Source organism: Protomyctophum bolini (assembly GCF_963924005.1).
Source record: "Protomyctophum bolini genome assembly, chromosome: 4".
In the NCBI taxonomy this organism is placed as follows: domain Eukaryota; kingdom Metazoa; phylum Chordata; class Actinopteri; order Myctophiformes; family Myctophidae; genus Protomyctophum; species Protomyctophum bolini.
The window spans coordinates 31668666-31681148 of record NC_137865.1 but is presented as its reverse complement, the minus strand read 5'-3'; the positions used below and the strand labels follow the sequence as shown (position 1 = coordinate 31681148).

Here is a 12483-nt window from a genome sequence, read left to right as displayed (position 1 = left end):
CAGGTTTTCATTGCGAACGCAGTGAGCACTTACTATGAGACCTAGCAGATCATGTCTGTCTGTCTGTCTGTCTGTCCGTGTGTCACGCTTTTGTGCCCATATATGGAGCTGCTTTGGGGACTCCTTATATGGTTATGGCTGAGTCATGGTGACATGAGTGTGATGGCGTGGTCCAACTTGTGCCCATATATGGAGCTGCTTTGGGGACTCCTTATATGGTTATGGCTGAGTTAAAAACTTAACTTAAAAATAACTTCACTTAAATATGTACGAGCTGCGTCCGCTTCCCGCGTTTGCGCGTCTTACTGGTAGTAATCTGCAACCTACAGCCGCAATAACATTGAGTGACTGCAGTTTCTCCCAGCAGTGAAATGTCCCTTTAATCTCTCTCTATTATGAATGTTTCATTCACGATTCTTGTGTGAGACATGGTTCAACAATCATGGTCATTAGTTTGGACTGACCTGCTGGTTTGAGGTTAATGTCTTCTATGTCGAGGTCGACAGCCTTGCTCACCAGAATACCTGACTCGTAGCCAGACTCCCTGCTCTCTGCGCCAGTGGAGAGAAAAAGACAAGAGGGGGGGAAAGAGATGACGAACGCAGCTGTGCTTTCACTAAAAACCATCAATCAAAAGCAAAGAGCAGTAAACATCGGAGCATTTTGATTTTCTCTGCTTCAGAGAAGAATTTCTACAAACTTTTAAAAGTTTTATCTGTTTGCGTTTCGCCGTCGCGCTCGCTCGCCGTTAGTGAGCAGAGTCCATGAAGCCAGCACATGTGTTAATGCAGTCAAGTGTAACTATTGCTGTGTTACCACTGAAGACTGCTCTCCCCCCTCCCTCCCTCCCTCCCAAGCTCCCACCCGCCCCGATGTCTGCTAGAAACATCAGCGGGGATGACAGGGAGAGTACAGGGATGGAGAGGGAGAGGGTGGGAATGACGGGCAGACGACACAGGGGGAGTAAGAGAGAGGAATAGGAGATGGGGTATTGGAGATGCCCCGAGAGTGCAATCACTGGCAGTAAAGTTGGAATGACAGAGAAGGATAGGCTTTGTGCCAGACACTGAAAATCGTCGTTGTGTCCTGGAAAACCTTGTATGTCCAAGACTTTACTCTTCAAGCAATGGACAAAAAGAAGCAGTGTTCTAATTCTAATAATTTCTTGTTAGTACTTTTTATTGCTTAAATCATTATAGAACCCACAGATGGACATACAAAATAAAAAAATAACAGACAATTTTCTCTACTTTTACTTTTGCAGTAAGTATTCAATCTAACTAATTTCACTAATTAATTTATGAAAAAAGTAAATGTGGCAACACAAGGTTTTTGTACGACAGGGACAAGATGCTGATGTACATAAAAGGTTGATCTCACACACACAGAAAGCTATGTGGAAACCTACTGTTGAAATATGGAGCCGTGAAAATATAAATGTCATTGTCCAGGGTCCTCTTGTAGAAGCTGGACTCGTACGTTTCAGGGTGCTCGGTCCATTCCTCCCCGGCACTGGAAGAGTTAAAACGCTCTCATGGAACATATAATATACGGGCCATTATAGACATAAAGAACACACACGACAGATGTGTTTGAAGTGGATCTATCTAGAACAATTTAAATTCGCGTATTAAAGCCAAACTTTGGTCATCAAAACGGCGGTCACACCCATCGCATTGGATATATGACATGGACCCCGTCCAGTCAAAGCACAAACAGATTGTGTTTCATGTTTTATAGTTTAGTGAAATATCCATTCATCTCTGATTGGAATGCTGTATGTTCAACCGAGCAGAACGGCTGAGTGTAGAACGGAGGGAAAAATCGGGGTAAATGAGCTTAGGTTGGTGTGCGCTAGCTGGGCCACTGGGCTGTGCAAGGCTAATTAGAAGATGTATAAAACACGACATTCTCGTTAAAACAATAATAACCCATCAGAGTGGGTAAGAACGGTGGCCAAAATGAGCTCCCGTCTAAAGAGCTTTCGGTCCCGTCTCCATTTTCACCTTGCACATTGCACAGTCGGCTGCCGACTTGCCTTTCTCGTGCCGCCAGAGCAAACAGCGGCGGGTCCGTCCCAGCAACTGAAAACTGGAAGGGAGACGCGGGAGAGAGAGAAACTGAGCCTACCTTCTGGGATACACTCTGGTGATCCCGCCATCTGTGGCTACGAACCTGGCCACAATCCCATCCCTGAGAACACGGAAAACACAGGCCAATCAGACATCAAAGTCAATAAAAGACAGGGTGTGCGACTGTGTGTGCGTGCGTGCGTGCGTATGGAAAGCGTGTCCATATTTGTGAAAGCAGCATGGTCGTGCTTAAAAGACATACTGGAGATGGATTTCAAAACAAATAGTTTCCTTCCCAGAGACGTTTGCCTGTACATCCTTAATGCTGAACAGAGTGTATCTCTGTGTGTGTGTGTGTGTGTGTGTGTGTGTGTGTGTGTGTGTGTGTGCGTAGCCAGGGCCACATATTTTTTACAGATGATTTCAGACATGCAGGGTGTACTGTACCATAGGGAAACACGTTGATCTAATTATTTTACTTTTGTCTCTAAACAACATGTCTTGGCACTGCTCGGCATGCTTGGGTGTGATGCACATTTTATGCCTCGATCGCTTTCATCACGTTCACGTTTCATTGGTTAAGCATGACCGAAACCTCCCACAGTAAAAAAAAACTATACAATTCTCGGTTCAGTCAGGCAGGAAATTGTTTGTGAAATGAAGTTGAGCTACAGTACTACAGTGATATGGGGTTCACTGCAGGTTTGGACTGCATCTGGGGGGGTTGGTGGAATTAATTCAGGTAGAATTTAATACGGGAACCTACTTTTCTTAAGATACAATCTACAGCAGTGGATCTCAACCTTTTCAGGCTGGGACTCCCAAAAGAATCACATTTCAACTGGGGACCCCCCTCCCTGAGAAGCACCTGGAATTGTAGGAGTTGAGGTATTATACAATTAGTTTTTGTCTTTTTATAATACATATATATATATATATATTGTGAAAACAGAAGGCGTTGTCAGCTTGTAGATCGGCTATTTTCACTTTTTTTCTTTCTAATATTTTTTGACAATTTTGTTTCATCCATTAAAAAGGTCTTAAAAGTCCTTAACCCATTTAGGCCTAAGGCCGATTCTAAAAACGCCTCTAAATCCTGACCTAAGGTTTCTGAAAAACTTCAAATATTTATATAGCAGCATCAAAATTTTTACATTTTTGAATACTGTACATACTGTACAGAACCCCAATATGGGTGCCCGGCCTGAGGGGGTAAGATACCAATAGGGGTTCCCGCCCAGAATGGGTTAAATGGTCACTTCACTGTCATCATGCCCCCCCCCCCAAAAAAAACATGTGGGGACCCCCCTGTGGGTCCTGACCCTCAGGTTGAGAACCACTGGTCTACAGTACGGTATAGTGAGTGACGCGGTAATCATTAGCAATTGAACTTACAGCGTTTGCTCTCTCCAGATTTTAACCAGATCGGCGGTCAGCCCTGCATCCAGGATCAGCCGGCTCACCAGAGACACATTACCTGGAGAATAAACCAGAAAGATAAGGTTCACTGGACACTTCTAAACAAAGTGTGATACAAAGTGAGGCGAGATACGTTTAGGTTAGTTCAGTAGCCATGCAGGGCATTAAAATAGTGCCGAAAATTGATTACACTTCACAACACGCTTGTAACACTCCGGTTCTGGTTCAATGAAAATAATTGGAGAATGAAATGTCCACTGGCTTATACGGTCTAGACTCTATGGGAACGGAGTTTTTACAATCCTATTATCTCTGATTCTTCTTCCATGCTGCGTTTTGGATCAAAACAAGCTTGATTTGCGGCTCATTTCTATAAACGATATGATCGCCGGTTACAAAATGTTTTGGGTTAATGAAATAACATTTGCAGGACTTCTTACATAAGCCTAGCGATTTTCCATTTCCTGATTCTCCGTTTCCGAGAGAAACGGCTTTCAAAATAAGACGGTTAACATTGAAGTGAACGGCGGCAACCGTGGCAATCTACAAGTATCGATGCAAGCGACGGTGAATGAGTTAAAAAGATCTTTGGTCTGATTGGCACCCTTTTTTCTTTTTTTTTTTACATAAAATGAGTACAGTGTGCAGTTTTCTTTTGCTTTGCATCAGAGGTGGTGAGGGACACATTGATGCAGAACGGTGACGGCCAAAAGATTAGGCATCAGAAGCTATAGCCAGTTTGAATCCCTGGACTAGCTGAGAAAATCCGTCCAGGAAAAAATGAATGAATAATATCTTCCTTTACTGCCATCGGGACTTTGAACTTTCCCCATAGCTCCAGTGGAGCTGTGCTGTGGCCAACCGTAGAAGTCTATGCTTGCATTAGCAGCAGCTTCCAGGTGTGAATGTGAGTAATCTCAGGAAATGGCGGCTTAGAAAAATAATAAAAAATCATGCAGGCTCAGCAAAAACCCTCACATGGATAAATAAAGGTATACAAAAGAATGAACACAGTCTGATCTCATAGCAATGGTTAGCAAAGCATGCAGAGTGCAGATAGAAATTTCCAACTTGTTCTGAGCTCTCTCTCTCTGAGGAAGCATCCGACAGCTAGATTAGGTGTGAGGTGCATAGTGATGGATAGGCTGGTGTCGCTGGATGGTTAGCGATGACACCTAGGTCTTGAGTTATACCCCAATGTCAGGGGAGCTTGTTTTCAACAACTACAAACGTACTTTATATCCACAGGCAAAGTAGTTTCCCTCAACATCCAAATGTTGCAGCCAGAGCCTGATAGTGGCTTTGAGTAACAGATCGACTAATGTCTTCAGCTCGCTATTGGGCAGAAACCTTGTATCTCTCCATATTCAAATCAGTCCGATCTGTACTTTCAACACAAAAATAATAATTGATTTTTTTTTTTTAAATGTCATATTTTTGTCATCATCTTTTTTTCCCCTTTACTGCCCTTTATGCCGGCTGGCATGTAGGGCAGCAACAAAGGATCTCAACTTCAGTCTGTCCTGGGCCAGCGTCTTTATAGATCCCCAGGTGTGATGCAGGGTCTTCAACTCTCCCTCCACTGTTCTACGCCATGTGTTCTTGGGTCGGCCTCTTTTGCGTTTGCCCTCTGGTGTCCAGTGCAGGTTTGGTGATGTTGTCTTGTTCTCTACGTATTACATGCCCAATCCATTTCCATTGCCTTCTCATAAGGATGGTATCCATGTTTTCTTGTTTACACAGATCAAGAAGGTGTTGGTTGGAGATGGTTTTGGGCCAGAATATTCGCTGGATTTTCCTTAAGCTTTTGGTGTGGAAGGTTGACAGTTTGTGTAGATCATTCTCTGTCGTTCTCCAACATTCAGAATATAGCCGTATAGCAGGGTAGACAGGACACAGCTCTGGTACAGTCTAAGTTTGGTGTTGGTGCTGTACTGGGCCGACTTCCAGACGTTGTTAAGCCTCTGTAAGGTGTTTCTGGCCTTGCTGATCCTGCTTGTGATGTCGCTACCTGCGCCTCCACATACAAGATGTTCTGCCCCACAGCAACAAGACTCATGTATACTAACAAGAGAGCACATGCCTCAAACAAGCATCAGAAATTGTATATAAGCATTAAAGGGACATTTCACCACTGGAAGAAACCGCAGTCACTCAATGATAATAGTATTTGTAGTAGATAACAGTATAGCACAATTAGAAATTGGCACCCTATGGCCAGAAAAAATAAGGAAGTCTGTGTGTTTGAATATGGTTTGACTGGATTGCTGAATTCCTACAATGCTCATAATGCTTTAGTGTACTTCCCCTCCTTGTGGAGAGGGGGGAGGCTGCATGGTGGTGTGACTTGTAGTCCAGGAAGGAAGTGAGACCACATTCTCATTACATCACAAACGTAAAAACCCCAGGAAAGTATTTATTGTGTCCTAAACATCATTAAAATAAGCTCTGGTAATGACTCGACCTTGAACAACACAAGCATAGAGCCATTAGCATGAAACACACAGGATCGGTGATAAGCATTAGACAATAAAGAAAAAACAAAACACTATGAGTCACTGCAGGAGCATGATGGCATTAGGGATTCTAGGAAACTCAGTCGATCAGGCTGAGATCACCCCCTGCTCAGGAGACTTGTATGCTAATCAAATGATCAAATACCACGCTGTATGACCTTCAGAGGAAGACCAGCGAGGCATTCAGTGGCAAAGAACCACTCTGACTAATAAGATATAGCACGCCCAAACAAGCACATGCATAACGATGGAGGGGAAAATTGATTTAGGCTTCATATTGACCTTGAGTGGGTTTGCGGTATTATAATCATGGTAATGCATGCTGACATCAGAGCCGAGGCATGTGTACATACTATAAACAATAACATGGATATATATGACTCACATGCTTCTGGAGTGTCCCTGTCGATGTACTGGTTGAAGTCGAGGAGAAACTGTGTATTGTTCTCCAACACCTTCAGCCCTTTGCAGTACTCTCTGTACAGACAGACAAACAAACAAACAAACACGTGCAATTGGCTGCGCCTTATTGCTCAAATCCACAGCCGTCTCATCCCTGCAGCTGAGCCCCTTAACACCCTGAACGCCCAGGGTTATTTAATGCATTAAATCATAGCGCCCAGCGATTTATAGCAGCGGAGCACATTTAGCGACGGACCGGATGTTATCCCGGGTTGTGATCCCGGATGTGGCTGAAGTAGCTTGATGTAGCCAAAACACTCTCAAGGCGATCGACAACAACGGGAGGTATGATTAATTCTAAAGTGACTAGCGACAGGACCGCGGGCCGTTCAACACATACTGTAATGTTTTCTTAGAATTGGACGGAATGATTTAGATCAAGAGTTATTCATGTTTTAAGATTTTCGATCTCGTCGGCTAATATGGGGGGGAATGACGTCCCACCGGAAAATAACATTGAGTGTTGCGCAGCAGACGCTCCCAGCCTGTGCGATCAGTTTTGATAATAATCTTGATATATAGCAATCAATCTCCGCCTTGAGCGCTGGGCGTTACTAATTGATAGGGCGGAGTTATTACCATGTTTGTAATGGATCACACATTTCAGTTGCAGGTGATTTGGAATTGATCCAACCTATACTGCATCCTAATTGAGACCTCCAACCCCCCCCCCCCACACACACACCCCTCTCTCTAAAATTGCATGTCTTCATATTTCTCTCCCTTTTCATCTGAGTAATAAACAATGTTTTTGCATCAATATGTGGTTGTTTGTGTGCCTTTATGGTGCATTACTGAACAATATGTACATCATCAACATGGACAATGGTTTCCGTTTCTCCTATACTGCAGCACAATGTATGATACAGTCTCTGTGCAGCTCTCCTACCGTGGTGCAATAAAGAGGTGACCAAATTCATCGAATTTGTCCAGCTGCATGCTTTCCGCGGCTGAAGAAAACAAAGAAATACAGAGTGTCGTGTCATCGCTCACGAGAACAAAGAATACATTATTGACCATAATCACGCAGCCGCAATTTTGAATATTCGTCATATTAACTATACCTCATCATTTTGCGCTTAAAGCCAAGGCCACTGTCTGCTGGTTAGAGTCAACACTGGGTCAGTCAACACTCTAACCACAAGGCCACTGTCTGGTGGTTAGAGTCAACACTGGGTCGTTTGTCGGTCAAGGACTTATTTTTATGGCTCCCTTTATTTTTTGTTTATAGATTAAAAACAACAATTGATGATTTTTTTCAGTAATTTCATGAAGAAATAGAACAGAAAGAAAAATTGGGGGACCGACAACTAAACGTTGTTTTTTTTCCCTCTCATTTCAGAACGTGAAGCTGACAAGGCGACGTCGGTATTGAAGGTACAAACTCTGCTGTTGCCACTGCTGGGTGCTGTTTAGTGAAGGTTAGTAATGAACCTTTTGATTCCTGCTGCTTGTGTAAGTGGGCTACATGCTACCATAACGTAGGTTGTCATTCGCACCGTGTATCGTTTCACAACAATTGTGTACAATGCCACTCTACATCACATGCCACTATGGGCTATGTGATTTATGTACTTAATTTACGGTGATTAAAAAAAAATGGCAGTTCTGGCTGAACCGTTCTATCAGGTTTTTCGCGAAACAATCTGACCAAATTTGATTGAGACTCTCATTGGAATGTTTTGAATTTTTGCTTTTTCATGTCATATGAAATCAGGGAATCATGGCTTCAAATTGATGTATTGGTTGTTCAGTTTGGCCCACCAGTTTTGTAGATGTGGCTTATAGAGTAATGTCTTACAGAAAACAGAGTTGAGAAAAGGGGCTTGAAAGGATCACTTCTGTGGTCTCTAGCATTACATGTAGCTACATGTTTAAGCATTTATTTCATATTTACATCGATTTCAGGTCTGACACTTATTTCAGACATGCTCTATAGTATGTGAAGAGTTTGCCTGTGCTATTGACTCATTTTGAAGAAGTTTTCCTCTTCTGGTGAAAAGCTGGAATTTGTGCGATGGCAGTCTCTCAGTCTGGTCACGTGTGTGTGTGTGTGTGTGTGTGTGTGTGTGTGTGTGTGTATATATATATATATATATATATATATATAATTTTTTGGCTCCTGATTCCAATCATTTGAAAATGACGATTGTCCCTGATTTCTGATCGGGACAACATCTAGAGGGCAATGCCAAACAGTGAGGACGCAAAGCCCACAACTATTGGCCAATGGGTGGCCCTATAGCACTCAACTGAAAATGCTAAACTTTTGTCAAATTCCAATACCGCAACTTTCTCACTCCCCTCGCGTCCTCCACTCGCTCCTTAGCTCCGCCCCAGCGAGGAGAGGATTTGCCTCTAGAATCGGAATGTACTACGCTGTCATTTCAAAGCGACGGCACATTTCTGCAATCACTTAGTTTACATTGCCAAAGCAAAAGTGGTGGAACAGTGTCACACAGCTGGAACTCCAAACCCAGAGCCGTACAGTGAATACAGCCTACTCATCATTTTGTGAATGTAACCGAGGCCAATGTGTATGCCTGTATCTGTATGGTAACATGTGCAAGGCTATTTATTCCTGAAATAGTGAAAAAAGTGCCAGGATGCGCAAACTTATATATTTACTTATTTTATAACCAGCCCGCGTTCAAACATCCTTGGAGCTCGCTTGGTAATGTATAGTTGGCCCTTGGGTGTTTTAATAATTTCACCCCTGACCTAGTACCAAACAGACATACGTGGAGCAGACATACGTGCACGGCTCCACTGCAGGCGCACGTCTCCACAGCAGTGGTTCCCAAACGTGTTTTCGTGTCAAGGACCACCAAATCAACATTTATTAAGCCACAGAACCCCCATTTGAAAACGTATGCCAGTGACTCCGATAAAGGGAGAATTTTAGCACTGATTCCGAAACATATTAATTTCATGGACCCCCAGTTTCACACGCATTACGCTACGGATCCCCGATGTAATGGCATTTCCATCTCTGGTACCCAAATTCATATTGTAAAACCACTGTAAATTTAACTCTGAGAGTGTACAAATGGACCCGTTAGACCGTGTCAGACCCCATAAGGGTCCATTCGGTTCCTAACTATCTCAAATTGAGCTAGGTACCGCCTGGAACTCCCTCAACCTCAAGTACCGCTAGGGGTCCCCGGACCCCACTTTGGGAACCCATGTTCCACTAGACCCAGACCCTGCACTCACAGTCACACAGGCTCACAGACCGGCTAGATAGCTTTCACTTGCGTGTCATCATTACTAGGTTTGTGTGATTCATTCACATCATTGCTTCAGTCCAGCAGGGCTGGCTGAGTTGATATATGTCCGTCATGTCAATGGTTGTATGTCACATAGGAGGACGCATGTTTTTCGGGATAATTCTTTTCTTATTTTCTTTGCTTCCTTGAAGCAATTTGGCAATGTTCACACATTTTGTTGTAATGTACACATACAGTATGTGTATGGCTGGTCATTCACCATACTGTAACTTAATTGGCAGATCATAAACTATCTTGTTCTGTATTTCTTATGAAATACATTACAAAAGAAAAGTGTGAACATTGCCAAATTGTTAGCTCAATACCAGTTTGATAAGAGAAGAATTACTCGAAGCATGCTTCCTTGAATCAATCTTGGCAATGTTAACACTTTCTATTTAAACGCATGCATTTTAAGAAATACAGGCTCCAGTAATTGCATATTTTGTCCCCAAAAGTCTAACTTTGCATTTTCAACATTAGCAGTCCCCCCTCCCCTATTCTGTTTATTTTCCAAGTGTTTCTTGATATTTTAAGTAGATTCTTTTGACGTGGAATATAGCTTCTTCCCTATGCACAACTTGCAGCGGACAATAATGATCATCTCGTCTCGATCGCGGACATACTCAAAATAATGCGAATACTTCCAAGTATTGAATGTTATAACGCTTTGGTGTGCCGGGGTCTCTGTCTCCTCCACCTCCTCCATGCTTAGTTCGTTTACGTCTGTTCTCTCTAACAGTGCAGTCTAACGAGTTACACACACTAGTTTAGGTTGTTGTTCCGTGTTCCGGGCGGTTTAAGGCCAGCCCTTCTGCATCCGATACATCTCACATATGTACCGACGAGTGTGCATCGTTTCCGTATCCGCTCTAGAGTCTAGATCTAGAGCGGATCAGCAGTCTGCAAAGCAACTTGACCCCTATCCAGTCTACCATTATAAATAAACACTCAAACCCACAGTTCCACCAAGGCTCGTGAAAATAGTAATATTACTTTTGGAAAAAAGTAAATGTAATATTATTACTCAAATGTGAAAGTAACTAGTTAAGTTACATATTACTGGAAAAAGTAATATTACTGAAAGTAGTATATTAGTTAAGTTACTTGCCAACACTGGGCGCTTCCCTGCCTTGCCAAAAGCAACTGGAAGCGCTTTTAGGTGGTGAGTGCTTTGGCGTTTTCAACCGTGAAAAAAAAAGCCCAGTGGACACAGGGCCTTAGGCACACGGTAGTTAGACACACACAGTAGCATACAATATGATTTTGTGTATGTGCGCTCATGTATGCACTATGCACCCACATGCCACACTCACAAATCACACACAGACCTATGGACAGATATGAGGTGCTGGGTAAAGGTATAGAGACACACAGACCTATGGACAGATATGAGGTGCTGGGTAAAGGTATAGAGTGCAGACAGAGCTACAGTAGGAGAACACGAGGGAATACGACTTACCTTCTTGCTCTGCAGTGACCCCAGAGTGTGTGTGTGAGAGACAGAGAGAGAGAGAGAGAGAGAGAGAGAGAGAGATAAAGAGAACATGTGACAGACGGGAGGAGGAAAAAAATTAAATAAAAAAACATTTGGTTACAAGATGCAAATTTATAATCAGAGTTGATTATTATGAACACAAACTACACCTATACACCACAACAGTACAACACAATACAAAACACTGAAAAAGAAAACGAGGGAGATGCTATGGTAAGAACTTGTGGTTCTAAGAAGTAACGTCTATGATGAAGTGTCTTGTGCAATGTGCACAAGATAGTTAGCAGACAGACAGACAGACCCTTCCATTGACACCTAGCCTCCTACAGAGCCACAGCATAAAACAAATATCTCTACTGTGGAAATAAACAACAGGAAAGAGGACACAAGCGTGGATGTCCGGGACAGTCCAAAAATGACTCACAATGACTTTAAGTGTCTTTGGCATCCCGTGCTTCGCTTGCCTCGGCTGTGGTTTTTACTCCCATTTATTCAATTGCTTAGATTTCTGCACTTGCTACACTTGTGAAAGTGTCTCTCAAAACGAAGACATCTTAAACATCGACATTATTAAAACACACACAGCGCCTGTGCTGCTTCGGCGCTGTCTGTTAAAATCATCATCATCCCATATTGGCCGAGTGTCGGCAGGGTCCCAACAATCTCGCACAGGATTGAAACAATGTACTTCACATAAAACATTACAGGCTATATATTCATTGTCATTCTCTCTCTCTTTCTCTCTCTCTCTCGCTAGTCTAAAGACCTGGCCGGGTGGCTCCCTGTCCAGCTCCCTCTCTCCACCATACATATAGTAGATCTGTCCAGCTCCCTCTCTCCACCATACATATAGTAGATCTTCACTGAAACGTTGTATGTCTAAAATCGTTACTTTTTGGCAAATGGGGATAAAAGAGCCTGTGTTCAAGTGGATCCTTTCAAGTCATTTAGTCACAAGCTCTTGATAATAATGTTTCATTGGTTCAATATTTAAAACCAACAGACAATAATTAATTTTTAGTAGCAGATATCTGCAAAAGGCTGCGGTGAGCTTGTAGATGAGCTATTTTTGATACTTCTGCGTGACACTCTTGTGTGATGATGAAGTAGGACATACATTTACGGGGACAAATGTGGACATACAAGGATTGTGCTCAACAGCAACGATATCCTCTTCCTACCACCCTCCTTCCTCAATGATCTCTCTCACACAGGCAGATGGAGATTATTCAAGTCAGTGAATCAGT

The 12483-nt window shown here is 42.9% G+C and overlaps 1 protein-coding gene across 1 annotated transcript in view; it reads right to left on the bottom strand.

Moving 5' to 3' along the window:
• The window catches only part of LOC308314547 (voltage-dependent calcium channel subunit alpha-2/delta-1), a gene marked incomplete at both ends in the record, with an annotated part of 119641 nt that overhangs the window by 16547 nt on the left and 90611 nt on the right, over positions 1–12483 (bottom strand). The window contains 6 exons of the mRNA XM_080762177.1: positions 465–551; positions 1409–1512; positions 2131–2193; positions 3468–3549; positions 6393–6484; positions 7359–7419. Coding sequence (XP_080618303.1) covers positions 465–551; positions 1409–1512; positions 2131–2193; positions 3468–3549; positions 6393–6484; positions 7359–7419 — 489 coding nt within the window. The remainder of the gene's footprint in view (positions 1–464; positions 552–1408; positions 1513–2130; positions 2194–3467; positions 3550–6392; positions 6485–7358; positions 7420–12483) is intronic.